Genomic DNA, 13,849 nt, shown 5'->3' with positions numbered 1-13,849 from the left:
GAAAATTAAAATAAAATAAATTGCTTTTTAGTGTTGATATTTAAAAACTATTTAAGGAATAATCCGATTAATGAATAGCTGATGAACTAAAACGACGTCGCATTGTTCAGCAGATTGCGTGCTAGAGGAAACGGAAAATTAATATATAATCGGAACTCGGAAGGCTTATTGTTTGTGTCGGCTTCTTCTGGTGTCTCCCAGTAGAAGAATGAACGACGAGTTCGCCTGAATGCTCGTCCATTTTATCTCCGGTCATCAGTATCCGGTTTCCCAGCTGAGAAACTGTGATTATACTTGGAAGGAATCGGTGTGTTTTTTATGGTGTTTACTAGCACTGGTTCTATGCCGTGAACCAGGTGCAAATTAACTTTGGTTGGCCACTGGTCGATTGGATCATTGCGAATTTGTAAGTAAATTGTGATTTGGTTGAAATGTCCTGGGGACTGGGATGGAAGCGGTCATCTGAGATTTTTCATTTGAAACTGAATTATGGTTCGGAAGAAGATGCGGAGAATCCTGATCGTGTCTCTTCGTCGTCATCTTGTTCTTCTTCCTCTTCTTCTTCGTCTTCATCGTTGAACATTTTGACGCAGGGTCAGGATCTTGGATTTCGGATTGATTTAGATTGGTCGGCTGGGGATGACGAAGATCAGGTGGCTCTAAGGCTCCAGTCGCAGCTCATGGTTGCCTTGCCGGTGCCGCAGGATGCTGTGCAGGTAGAATTGAATTTTCGTGAAGAAGCAGATAATGTGGATGTAGATATGAAGGTTTTAAAGAGGAGGGAGCCTCTTAGAGCTGTGACGTTGAAGAAGTCAGCGGGGTCAGGACAGCAGAATGATGGGATTGGCGTTCTGACGCGGCTGTTGAGGTCGAATGTGGCCCCGACGATGCCAGGGGTTGGCGACGAGGTGATTGGTTGCGGCGAGCACTGGAAAACCGTTACCGTGCTCAATCTTAGAAGTTGTGGTTTGACGGTAAGTGTTTGTGGCAATTTATTTTGCTATTCAACTTCTTCTTCTGCGAGCATGCATGTTTAGTACAATGACGGCTTTCATTAGCTTTTCCTGTTTGTAGAAAATTCTGGTATCTTGCGACATTTTCGGTTTCTTGCTCCTTTTGATTCATCAATTATGTCTGAAATTTAATGTTATACAATCATCTGCTTTTATTTTTTTTATTTTCAAGTGATACAATAATTTTGATTGCTGTGGTCGGTTTGAAACATGATTTGAAGTTGAGTTCATCAATCTCTATCTATGTTCATTTCAGGCATTGCCAGCAGATTTAACTCGATTGCCACTCCTAGAGAAATTGTACCTTGAAAACAATAAACTCTCAGTTTTGCCGCCTGAGCTTGGTGAGATCAAAAGTTTGAAAGTGCTCCAGGTTGATTCCAACTTTCTGATTTCCGTACCTGGTAAGCCTGGTTTTCTAAAACTTACAAGAGCATTGGACATAGTAGAAAGTAGATTTAGACCATGTAAAAACGTGCCTCAAGATGAGGTGCTTTGATGCATCTCCTGTCCTATTCATTAGATTTTTGAAAAATGTTGAGCAGTAGAATTGAGGCAGTGCGTTGGGCTGGTGGAGCTATCACTTGAATACAACAAACTCGTTAGGCCACTTCTCGACTTCAGGTTATTCGTCTTATTTTGGATAGTTAGCAACTTCTGCTTTGTATTTTTCACTGTTAATGCCCTCGTTTCAAGAGTAGCTGGTGATTCCTACCTTTTTTGGGTCTATTGATTTTCTCCAGCATTATGACAGGGCTATGGCTGAGTTACGTGTTCTTAGACTATTTGGTAATCCTCTAGAATTTCTTCCTGAAATCTTGCCGTTGCACAATCTACGCCATCTTTCTCTTGCAAACATCAGAATTGTGGCAGATGAAAATTTGATATCTGTGGATGTTCAAATAGAGGTAGTATTGAACACAATGATGAAAATATTCAAATAAAGGATTACATTAACTCTTAAGGCATAACTTTTTACGTTGATTGATTTTACTTTTGGTATATGCAGATGGAAAACAACTCTTATTTTGGTACATCTAGACATAAGCTTAGTGCCTTCTTCTCCCTTATTTTCCGTTTTTCTTCCTGCCATCATCCTTTATTGGCATCTGCCCTCGCAAAAATAATGCAAGATGAAGGAAATCGTGCAGTTATCAGTAAAGATGAGAATGCAATACATCAGCTTATAAGTATGATAAGCAGTGAGAATCGTCATGTGGTAAGACGTGTTTTGGAACTTGGTTGTTCCTTTTTATTTAGTTATTTATTGTGCTAGAGCTGCTAGGCTTATTTTAAGCAGTTATTGCTTTTGGCAGGTTGGACAAGCATGCTTCGCTCTTTCTTCTCTTGCTTCAGATGTTTCCATTGCAATGCAGTTGATGAAAGCAGACATAATGCAGCCCATTAAAACTGTTCTAAAATCTGTCTCGCAAGATGAAGTAATTTCTGTATTGCAAGTTGTGGCTAAGTTGGCTTTCACATCTGATACTGTATCTCAGAAAATGTGTACTAAGGATCTTTTGAAATCATTGAAATTGTTATGTGCTCAGAAAAATCCAGAGGCTAGTCTACGAACTCTTCATATTACCAAAACTCTCTTGCTCCTGTCTACCCTTTCGTTTGTAATTCTAACAATTTTTTTCTGCAGGTGCAAAGGTCAGCTTTATTAACAGTTGGAAACTTGGCATTTTGTTTAGAAAATCGTCGCACTCTAGTTACTTCTGAAAAGTTGCGTGAACTACTCTTATGCCTGACAGTTGCACCTAACCCACGTGTGAATAAAGCTGCAGTTCGAGCTTTAGCAATTCTTGGTTTGTCCTTGTGATCTAATTCACCTTGTGGATATGAGATTCATGTTCTTACAGTCCATTCAAATTGATTTTTTTTTTTTTTTTTTTTTTTTTTTTTTTTTTTTTTTTTTTNGGGGGGGGGGGGGGGGGGGGGGGGGGGGGGGGGGGGGGGGGGGGGGGGGGGGGGGGGGGGGGGGGGGGGGGGGGGGGGGGGGGGGGGGGGGGGGGGGGTTTAGGGGAGAATGAAAATTTACGACGTGCCATGAAAGGGAGGCAAGTAGCAAAGCATGGATTGCGAATACTCTCAATGGACGGTGGTGGCATGAAAGGTTTGGCAACAGTTCAAATACTTAAAGAAATTGAGAAGGGAACTGGAAAGCAGATACATGAATTGTTTGATCTTATATGTGGCACATCAACTGGTGGCATGCTAGCTGTTGCCCTTGGTATTAAGCATATGACTTTGGATAAATGTGAAGAAATATATAAAAAACTTGGTAGGTATGCTGCAAGGGTAAGTAGTGGCTAAATTCTGTGCACTTCATCTGTTCTGTGGTGAAACATTTTATTTTGGATTATAGGAAAGCTAGTCTTTGCTGAACCTACACCAAAGGACAGTGAAGCTGCTTCCTGGAGAGAAAAGCTGGATCAACTTTACAAAAGTTCATCACAAAGTTTTAGAGTTGTTGTCCATGGATCTAAAGTAAGATTATTTCCTAGTTTCTTGTCCACGATGTTATGGTTCCACCCCTATATTCCTTAGTTTATGGGAAGCTTTTATTTTCCTTTGAGCTTTCTGAAAGAAAGTTCTCGCCAAATTTGTCAACCCCTAGCTTTTATTTGGTTTTCTCAACTCTTTCAAAAGCAAAGCCACTAAGGCTTTTTATGGTCACTCTGATCTAACTTATTGCCTAAAATCATGTTTATAAATGACCAAATATTGAAGGTGTTAATCATTGTTCGATAGTAGTTTTTATTATTATTTGAGCTACATCTGGTCTCCACAGCCTATACAAGTCCAATTCAGAAATGACCAAAAACATTGGTGGATGCATCATATTCTCTCTAGTCAATTAGGATCTATTTATAACAATGCGTACTTTTGTTTGTTTACATTTTATTATCACCAACTAGCTTATGGAATATACTTTTGTGATGATGTCTTGCAGCATAGTGCCGATCAATTTGAGAGGCTATTGATGGAAATGTGTGCAGATGAGGATGGAGACCTGTTAATAGAATCTGCAGTTAAAAACTCCCCCAAAGTCTTTGTTGTGTCAACCTTGGTGAGCATGGTACCAGCTCAGCCTTTCTTATTCCGCAATTATCAGGTTTGAGATCAAGGCTTGATTTTTTTTTTTTTTTTTTTTTTAAATGTTGGAAGAAAGGATGCACATTATGAATTAGATGATTTACAACCAAAATTAGATTACAAAGTGCAACAAAAATTTCTATCCTGTAGAATCAAGAATAAAGGAATGTGTTCTCTTCTAATCCCTTCGGCTGGAAAACCACAAGGAGGCCATGAAATGAACCTTACGCCATGCTCAAAGAAAACCCTCTTTCCATAAGAAGGCTTGAAATAAGACCTTTTAGTTTCTGTTTTAGTTATTTTTTAATTTTCTTTTTGTGGACACTAAACTAAAGCAGCTTGATTTCCTTTGCATAAACACAGTGCCATATCTGATTTTGGCAATTGCATTGCATTCTACATTTTTGCAGTATCCTGTTGGAACACCGGAGGTACCTCTGGCAATTTCAGACAGTTCAGGGATTACTGTGTTTGGATCACCTTTGGCCAGTGCCCAGGATGGCTATAAGCGCAGTGCTTTCATTGGAAGTTGCAAGCATCAAGTATGGAAAGCTATAAGAGCATCATCTGCTGCCCCTTATTATCTTGATGATTTTTCAGATGGTATTTCTGCTAGTTCTTGTTTAAGTGAATATATTCTTTATCCCTTTTATAATTTATTAATACCGTACATTGGGTTATTAAATTTTATTCTAGTTTGTAACGAGTTAAATATAATTGATAAAGTACATAAAATAAAATTCACGTGTATCTTAAATTTGTGATAATTTTTTATTGGGTCACGAGTTTTAATTGCAATTTTCAAGTGAAATTAAATTGTTAGTGTATAGAAACATGTGTGCAGGGTGGGCATAATGACGTAATTAAATACAAATCTTCCTACTGATTGTTGTTAGATTGACTGCAATATTGTTAATTGGTAACATGAATGAAATTTAACGTGAGAGTTGGGTGGAGATTATTGTCTACTGATGATTCTCTCATTCATACTTCTGATTTATTAAAGATAAAGTTAGTCTTCAATCAAATGCCTCTCCATCTTTGATATATTCATTCATGGTCCTCTGAATTTTTGAAGATGTAAATCGCTGGCAAGATGGAGCCATAGTGGCGAATAATCCTACAATCTTTGCCATAAGAGAAGCACAGCTTCTATGGCCTGACACGAGAGTTGACTGCTTAGTTTCTATTGGATGTGGCTCTACTCCAATGAAGGTAATTTATCTTTCATATGAATAATTATATTATTTTAATGCTCTATAACTGTCTTTACTGTTTTAGGTGAGGAAAGGCGGGTGGCGTTATTTGGATACTGGACAAGTGCTAATTGAGAGTGCATGCTCTGTGGATCGAGTGGAGGAAGCTTTGAGTTCATTGTTACCGATGCTGCCTGAGATACATTATTTCCGATTTAACCCTGGTATGATATCTTAATCTACTCATGATTTATTGGTTTAGCATTTGCGTGAAATTTCCTTGCTTAATCCTTCAGTTATTTGCCTTCACCAAATTCAGACCCTACAAGAATTTAGGGGTTATCCTGACACGTCTATCTCAAGAACAGAGATGTGCACTGATCCATATTTTATTTTATTTTATCTATTGCAGTGGATGAACGTTGTGATATGGAATTGGACGAGACTGATCCAGCAGTCTGGCTGAAGTTGGAAGCTGCAGTTGAGGAATATATCCAAGGCAATAATCTGGCATTTAAGGATGCCTGTGAGAGATTAATCTCGCCTTATCAATTTGATGAGAAGTGGTCGGAAAACTTCAATTCATTTCATTTGTCCAGGGTGACGGGATCATCAGCAGGTGTTTGTTCTCATAGCATTTTCAACTGCTCGATGTTTCTTTCTGTTTGGATTTTTATTGAACTAACCAGTTATTCTACTGACTTTATGGTCATGCTAGATGAGAATAGCCCTTCTTTGGGTTGGAGACGGAATGTACTACTGATTGAAGCTTCTCATAGTCCTGATGCAGGAAGAGTTATGCATCATGCCCGTGAACTTGAAGCATTTTGTTCCAAAAATGGAATTAGAATATCCCTTATGCTTGGAACATCAGGGATTGTGAAGACTGTACCTTCAACAACATTCCCAACACCTTTTACGTCACCCTTATTTACTGGAAGCTTTCCATCAAGCCCACTTCTGTATAGTCCTGATGTTGGAGCTCAAAGGCTTGGTCGAATTGACGTGGTTCCACCTTTAAGCTTAGATGGCCAATTGGGTAAAGAAGCAGCATTAGCCCCAGAGTCTCCTTTAGGACCTAGAGAACTCTCCTCACCTGTACAGGCATTGCATGAGAAGTTACAAAATTCACCTCAAGTGGGCATTGTACATTTGGCCCTTCAAAATGACTCATCGGGCTCAATATTAAGGTCAATACACGTGGCAGATGTCTATGAATTCAGTTGCAGCATTTTCATTTGGTCCTGACCTGCTCATTCTTTATTCTTGTAGTTGGCAAAATGATGTTTTTGTAGTTGCTGAACCTGGAGAACTTGCAGAGAAATTTCTACAAAGTGTCAAATTGAGTTTGTTGTCAGCCATGCGAAGTCATCGTAGGAAGGGTGCATCATTGTTTGCCAATGTCTTGACTGTGTCTGATCTGGTGGCACTCAAACCCTACTTCCAAATTGGAGGCATTGTCCATCGTTATTTAGGACGACAAACCCAAGTATGTTATGTTCATATTTTTCTTTGCTTCCTTGTGGTTTCTTGTTTGCTATAGTCGTCAAAGTCACAGTACAAAGAACTTCAGTTCTGAGTGTCTATTGGTGTTTGTGTTCAAGGTTATGGAGGATAACCAAGAAATTGCAGCTTACTTGTTTCGTAGAACCGTGCCTTCCTTGCATTTATCACCTGATGATGTTCGTTGGATGGTAGGCTTTCAAATCTTTCTTTAATCCATCCCTTACATTTTAGATGTCTTCAAAGTTCATACCTTGTATGTTAATTGATGCATGAAAGTTGTAAAACTTTATATTGGGGATGGTTTGAATTTCTAATGCATTTCTAGGTGAATCACTGGAACAGTAGAAGTTCATTAGATTGTCTGTTTCATATTTCTGAAATTGCTTTTCTTCAGTTTTTTCACGTGGTTCTCTTTGTCAGACCCATTTGGGAAGACCGTTTCAAACAAGAAATTCAATTTTGTCCTCCTTGCTTTCCCTTCTAGATGTTTGTTGGTCTTTGATCGAATCATGGTGTTAGTCATACATGGACCCTTGTGTTCCTGAGACACTTTCTCTAGCGAATCTCATATCTGCATGTCCAACTCTTTTTCACCTAATCATGTAATGTTAGAATTTCAAAGGTAGTCAATATTTTCTGGCTGCTTGTCCTTGGGAGTGTTTTACCGAGTTCTTTAACCCAGAAAATCTCATATGTAATCTTGGAGAATAACCATAAAATACTTTAAAATAGGTAAGGATAGCATAAGTTTTAAGGACAGTTTTTTGTAATAAGCTTCAGGATAAGGTCAAATGATACTTGAGATTTGATGGATTGAAACTTGTACACTAGATTTGTCTGTCCTTCACTTCACTGTTTGACTCATTAACTTCCTCTAGATATATGGTTCTCCTAGCACCGAACGTAATAGTTAATCCGCTTGTATCCATTTTTTTTCCATTAATGTGAACGATTCATTACTCATATTTCTGAATTTTCTCCAGGTTGGTGCTTGGAGGGACAGGATCATTTTTTGCACTGGAACTTATGGGCCAACCCCAGCTTTAATTAGGGCCTTTTTGGATTCTGAGGCTAAAGCTGTAATATGTTCTTCAACTGAACCCCCTGACACGCAACCAACAACATTCCAGTCAGGGGATTATGATGCCATGGAAAACGGGAAGTTCGAGATTGGCGAAGACGATGGAGAAGATGATGATCCTGAGCTTTCAAGTCCCACAAGTGACTGGGAAGACAGTGATGCTGAGAAAGTTGGAACTTATTCTTTAGATACCTGGGATGACAATGACGAGGAACTTTCACAATTTGTTTGCCAGTTATACGACTCGTTGTTCCGAGAGCGTGCAAATGTAAATGCTGCTTTACGCCACGCTCTAGCTTTGCATCGGAAGTTGAGGTATAAATGTCATCTCCCTGATGTCCAATAATATCTTGAACAATCACACACATACAAAAATAAATGAAAGAGATTAATATCGAGAAAGGTCGAGAGGAATAGTTGGTAAGTAGATGGTTTTTGCTGAGCATAGAGAACATTCAAGAAAATAAATGGGAAGATCCAATTTTGAGGGGGTTTTCTTTTGTGTTCATTATAACCATCTTTTGAATGCCATAGACGTGTAAGGCACTAAAAAGGTTGTCTGATTGATCTTCTTTGTTCAGTTATAACTTTGTTTAGGCAAATTTGAATGTAAAAATGAGCATAAATTCTCTTCTTTGAGGACTTTCTGATTATTATGCTTGTATTTCACTACTCGAAGGAAGGGCCACCAAAATGTTATATTATGTTGGAAGTACCCTCCATTTGAGAGGGATGTGTTTGTAGAATAGCAAGTTTGAATGTGAATTTGGTCTATATGATCTTTATATGATGTTAAGAAAGTTATAGCAAAGTTCGAATGTGAATTTGGTCTATATGATCTTTATATGATGTTAAGAAAGTTAGAATTTAGTCCTTTAGTTTCGATTGCATTAGGATATTTGCAAATCTAGCTCTATATTTTTAGATTTGCAATATAATAAGTTTTTTTAAATTTGGTTTATGACTTTTTATTTTCGGTATATTAGACACATCAGTAACATATTTGTTGTGCTTTATATTTTAAATATCAGTCAACTGATATACATAATATAAAGAAACGAAATCAAGATTAGTCGTGAATATTTGAAAATTGTATTCTCGATTTTTTTATACTTTATGATTGAGTTCTTTCTTCCCACTAAAATACTCTTCTTTAGAATATATTAATTCTATATATTTAGAAAAAGATTATAAGAGTATTTTTTTAAAATAAATTCATAATTTACTAGTATTTTTTTATAATTTAGTATTTCAACAATGTTATCTAATAATTGATACGATTAAACGAATTCACCGTCTACAGAACCATAACACCTTACCTTAAAAAAAAAAAAAAAAAAAAAAAAAANAACACCTTACCTAAAAAAAAAAAAAAAAAAAAAAAACAAGACGGGAAGATCATCGCCCCGTTTAATTTGAGAAAGGAAGGATGAAAGCAAAAGTATGGGCACCTAACACAATCAAGGAAAGCATCAATTGGGTGGGTATGGGTTCTTGAAGGGTGTACAAGAAATCTTCACAAAATAAATAAACAAACCACTTTTTTATTTTATAGCATCCATCTTAATTTTCTATTTATAAAATGGTTACATTGTTCTCACAAAATGAAACATAATCTTTTTGTTATCATTGCTGTTCTTTGAAACATAATAGAGTTTTTTAAATACCATTTTTTCAGAAAGTATAGCCTGGATTTAAGTATTTTATTCAATATAAAGTCATATTATTTATTTCAAATTATTGGATAATGAAAGTCCCACATCCGCTAATTTAGGGAATGATCATGTTGATCATGAGTTTATAAGTGAGGAATACTAACTCCATTGGTATGAGGCTTTTTGGGAAACTCAAAGTAAAGCCATGAGAGCTTATGCTCAAAGTGGACTATGAGGCTTTTTGGGAAACTCAAAGTAAAGCCATGAGAGCTTATGCTCAAAGTGGACAATATCATACCATTGTGGAGATCGTGTTCGTCTAACACAAATAAATCCTTCCTTGAGAAATTATTCCAAAAAAAAAAAAAAGAAACAAACAAATCGGGATCTACCTCTACTCATTAGTAAGATTTATCGTTATTTTGTTTATATTTGATAGATTTTTTACGGTACGACAAAATATGCGGATCCACCTTTGTGTAAATATCAAATGTTAAACATTATTGAGAGAGAGTCCTACATTGTCGTTAATCAAAGAAATGATTGTGAATGCCATCTTATCTCCTCCTTGTCCAAGCTCGGGTTATGGAAGAAGGAACTGAGAAGAAAGTATCAACAACAACAAGTTTTATTACAGGACAGCTCATGATGTTCATATCCATCTATCATGCACCTTTGCATCTAGCATTGGGTAGACCTCATACAATAAATGTCCTAGTTCTATAGTATCTCTTGTTTCATTTCTTCTGGGACAATCACAAACACTTTTTTTATTATGGATTTACTACCAGAAATTCAATGCGTAATCTTAACATGTGGAGGGTCGTGATTCTTCCCAACATATGAGAATACCAGCAAAAGGAGTAGAAAAGGTGTGATAATATCACGAGGGACAGGAAGCACTAAGATGCTTCTTCGAAGCATTCATACTGAATATTATATCAAAAGCTCAGGCTGATGCTTGCTTTCTCTTTCAAAGCATGGCTTTATATAAAGATCAAAAAGGAGATGGCTTAGACTCAAAGCAAGCAATCCCAGGACCCCAAAAAACCTCTTTGAATTTCTTTAACTTCGCATAAAAAGGATGCAACATTACAAACCCAGCTGCACCACATTCTGGAAATCTCGTGACAAAATAGCTGCTACTGTAACTGCTCCTGTTGCCATTAGAACTCAAGGCACCGTGGGATCGCTCGTCAAGAAGGAAATTGATTATTTTGCCAAGATTGAGCTTGAAAGATGCAGCAGCAGCAGCAGCAGCTCACATAGGACCCAAAGACCTGATATGGCTTCTTCTAGCTGCAGCAGCTCCCCTCCCACTTTCTGGCAGTCTATAATGTCGTGGCGAAGGAAGAAGAAGCGAACCGGGATTTGTTTTGTCCCGAAAATGAATAAGATCTCTGGGTTCGGTTACACACAATCCTTCGAATGACTTCCACAGCTTCCACATGTAGATGATGCTTCATAATCCTCAAAATATTGGACTCACGGATTTGCAAGAGAAGCTACCAAGCAGCTTCCTGCTGCTGATGCTTGTTAGGATTTGTGTTTCCAAATTCTAAAGGAAACTTCCTAGGATCCCATCCAGACAGGAACCAATTAGCAGTTTCAACTTTCAAGGTAATCCAGTTTTGGAGAAAATGTTCAACTTTTCTATAGGGAGGATTGCTGGGAGGTTTGTTCCTGCAATCGTATGCAATATGAGTTTTGAAAATATATGAAGTTTTTCGAGAATGTTGCATTCACTACTCATCCCACCCACCCCCTAAGTCAAAATGTAGGTAAGAATGAACATGTGAGATCATACGTTGGTTAGAGAGAGGAACAAAAATATTTATTACAAGGACGTGGAAACTTCTCTCTAACAGAGACATTCTAAAAACTGTGAGGCTAACGGCGATACATAACAGGTCAAATCAAACAATATCGGCTCGCAGTTGACTTCGGACTATTACAAATGGTATCAAAGCTCAACGACAGACGGTGTGCCAGAGAGGACGCTAGACCTCAAAGGGAGATAGATTGTGAGATCCCAGGTCAATTGGTGAGGGGAACGAAGTACTCCTCATAAATGTGTAGAAACCTCTCCCTAACAAACGCGTTTTAAAAACTGTGAGGCTGATGGCGATACGTAACAGGTCAAAGTGGACAAAATATGAACTTATAACCATCACAAATGAAAAACTAATGTCAAGTTTCTCACTTTATTGGCATACAAATTGCTTAAAAACAATCTGGGTTTCCATCAATACATAAAGTACTAACCTAACAGGAACAGCCACCACCACAATTCAATCCCACATCTCTCCTCTTCTATAAGCAGATCCAAACCTACCAATAGGGAGCGGACTCATTCAACAAAAGCATTACAAATTTCAACCAGTGCAAAAGCTAGAACATTAAACTTGACAATGGAATTCCTCGTCTGTAGAACAAGAACAAAATGATCAGCACAGCCACTCAGAAGTAGACTTAACTGCAAAGCCAATATAAAACAATTAGCTGTACCTATGTAAAACATATGCAGAGGGTGATTAGCTCAAGCCAAGAAAATGGCGCATCCTCTTGTATTTCCCTGGTGGTTGCAGAGCATCCCAGAGTTTCCTCACTGAGGCAATCCAGCTTCAATTTCATTCCACGTTTCAACATTCTTAGAGAACCTCTCTTTGATTTGCCCAATGAGTTGCTTTGCCTCATCGACCTTCGAAATGCTAACAAGCCCATCAATAAGAGACTTCATTGTAGTAATATTTGGAAACCAACCCTTCTCTATGCTTTGCCCACAGAGCTTGAATGCTGTATCATAATCTCCTCCTCGACAAAGAAAGTAAATCAAAGTGAAATAGCAATCACTATCTGGTTGGCAACCGCTATTGATCATTCTCTTGAAAAGGGTCTTAGCTTCATCAAGATTTCCTTCCTTGCAAAACCCATGAATCAATTCACAATATGTAACAGAGTTTGGTTTCATACCTCTCGACAACATCCCATCAAACAAAGCCTTCGCCTCCGATGATCTCTTCAATTTACACAGACTCTGTATCCTTGCATTATATGTACTAACTCCACGCTGAACGCCATATTTTTCCATCAATTTTATGACCTTCTCAACATCCTCGTACTTCTCTTCCTTGTAGCATCCAGCAAGCCAGTTCGCAAAAGTGGTAGCATTTGGTTTGATATCCTTCCTGTCCATCTCCGCCAGAATCGAATACACTGCACTAGACGAACCCGATTCTGAAAACGCCTTGATCACTCTGTTATACGTATCCAGATCTGGTTCGATTCCATAAATCTTAGGAAACTCCATAAAAACTCGCTTCAGTTCCTTGTAGTCCTTAGCTAAATTGCATGCAAATAGCAATGCGTTAAGCGATTTAACCGAGTGACGCACGCCCAATTCATCAATTTGCTTAAAAGTGCTGATAGCATGATCAAGCATATTGGCCTGGCCATAGAGAACAATAGCGTGGCAAGCGAAACGCTCGTTTTTCAAGTCGGGACGAGATTTCAATTCCTCGAGGAACCGGCGAATCCCATCGAAATGCTTGGACTCTGAAAGCTTGGAAATAGCAACAGAGAAAGCGATGCGATCGAGATGTGATTCTGGAGTGAGAGTAGCAGCTCGGCAAATATCAATTATACGCTCAGGATTGTCCTCAGATTTCAGTAGAGACAGTGCGGCCCTCGATTTCTGTTTCGCTGACAAAGGATTGGTGGAATCCGGGGAAAGGATTGTCGAGAGAGAACGGTAGTAAGTCGCGTTCGACGGGAAAGCGTGACGGAGGCGATAGAGAAGCGCCATAGCTCAAGAATGATTAGCAGAGAGAGACAGATGGAGAATACCGAAGGTCTAGGGTTTTGGAGAATAGCTTGAAGACGACGGCGGGCTTTGCGATCTGGTGCAGGTGTGAAACAGGAACGATCAGTGAGCCATTTAATCTTAGCCGTCGTTACCATTTGAGAATTGAAAAGTATGCTAAACTAACGGTGGAGATTGAGATCTGATTACCAAAAGTACTCTTTTTAATGTTTTAAATAATTTTTTTAAATTTTATATTATTTGATATTATAGCATCTCACATCAATTAAAAATAAAAACTAAACATTTTTTTATAAGGGCGTGAATACCTCTTTTTAGCATACATGTTTTAAAACATTGAAAGGAATCACGAAAGAAAAACTCAAAACCCGTGACGTATTTTAAAATATTGAGGGGAAGTTAAGAAGTGAAAATCCAGACAGTACAATATCGACTAATTGTTATCGATTAATATCTCGACATAAGACGAGAGG

General features: G+C 38.1%; 2 protein-coding genes across 7 annotated transcripts; one reads left to right on the top strand and one right to left on the bottom strand.

The window, feature by feature from the left end:
• Positions 1–183: 183 nt before the first annotated feature.
• LOC111490061 (phospholipase A I-like) lies at positions 184–8,672 on the top strand. Of its 3 annotated transcripts, none has more exons than XM_023138517.1 (18): positions 184–974; positions 1,270–1,417; positions 1,562–1,637; positions 1,768–1,921; positions 2,023–2,232; positions 2,330–2,575; positions 2,662–2,824; positions 3,040–3,300; positions 3,385–3,506; positions 3,973–4,134; positions 4,526–4,718; positions 5,194–5,330; positions 5,397–5,535; positions 5,724–5,930; positions 6,030–6,501; positions 6,584–6,800; positions 6,916–7,005; positions 7,801–8,672. In XM_023138517.1, exons 1-18 carry the CDS (start codon positions 432–434, stop codon positions 8,242–8,244), a joined length of 3,984 nt encoding a protein of 1,327 aa, XP_022994285.1. In that variant the 5' UTR covers positions 184–431; the 3' UTR covers positions 8,245–8,672. The 3 variants fall into 3 exon arrangements, with proteins under 3 accessions (XP_022994285.1, XP_022994284.1, XP_022994286.1); XM_023138516.1 differs by having other exon boundaries at positions 1,559–1,637; XM_023138518.1 differs by lacking the exons at positions 184–974; positions 1,270–1,417 and having other exon boundaries at positions 1,757–1,921.
• Positions 8,673–10,648: 1,976 nt separating this feature from the next.
• On the bottom strand, positions 10,649–13,461 carry LOC111490066 (pentatricopeptide repeat-containing protein At1g61870, mitochondrial-like). Of its 4 annotated transcripts, none has more exons than XM_023138530.1 (3): positions 12,062–13,461; positions 11,819–11,978; positions 10,649–11,236 (listed from the first exon to the last, which is right to left on the bottom strand). In XM_023138530.1, exon 1 carries the CDS (start codon positions 13,356–13,358, stop codon positions 12,159–12,161), a length of 1,200 nt encoding a protein of 399 aa, XP_022994298.1. In that variant the 5' UTR covers positions 13,359–13,461; the 3' UTR covers positions 10,649–11,236; positions 11,819–11,978; positions 12,062–12,158. The 4 variants fall into 4 exon arrangements, with proteins under 4 accessions (XP_022994298.1, XP_022994297.1, XP_022994296.1 ...); XM_023138529.1 differs by lacking the exon at positions 10,649–11,236 and adding an exon at positions 11,277–11,642; XM_023138528.1 differs by lacking the exon at positions 10,649–11,236 and having other exon boundaries at positions 11,739–11,978.
• Between the last annotated feature and the right edge of the window lie 388 nt (positions 13,462–13,849).

This window comes from Cucurbita maxima, unplaced genomic scaffold (genome assembly GCF_002738345.1).
Source record: "Cucurbita maxima cultivar Rimu unplaced genomic scaffold, Cmax_1.0 Cma_Scf00015, whole genome shotgun sequence".
Classification (NCBI taxonomy): Eukaryota; Viridiplantae; Streptophyta; class Magnoliopsida; order Cucurbitales; family Cucurbitaceae; genus Cucurbita; species Cucurbita maxima.
This window is presented reverse-complemented; position numbering and strand designations above follow the sequence as displayed.

What these genes read in the sequence shown, in the direction of transcription:
- LOC111490061 (XM_023138516.1), top strand. Translation starts at nt 432, where the DNA reads ATGTCCTGGGGACTGGGATGGAAGCGGTCATCTGAGATTTTTCATTTG. An exon ending in AGAAATATATAAAAAACTTG is followed by an intron (nt 3,301 to 3,384) that starts GTAGGTATGCTG and finishes TTTGGATTATAG; the next exon opens with GAAAGCTAGTCTTTGCTGAA. An exon ending in TCATCGGGCTCAATATTAAG is followed by an intron (nt 6,502 to 6,583) that starts GTCAATACACGT and finishes TTATTCTTGTAG; the next exon opens with TTGGCAAAATGATGTTTTTG.
- LOC111490066 (XM_023138530.1), bottom strand. Translation starts at nt 13,358, where the DNA reads ATGGCGCTTCTCTATCGCCTCCGTCACGCTTTCCCGTCGAACGCGACT.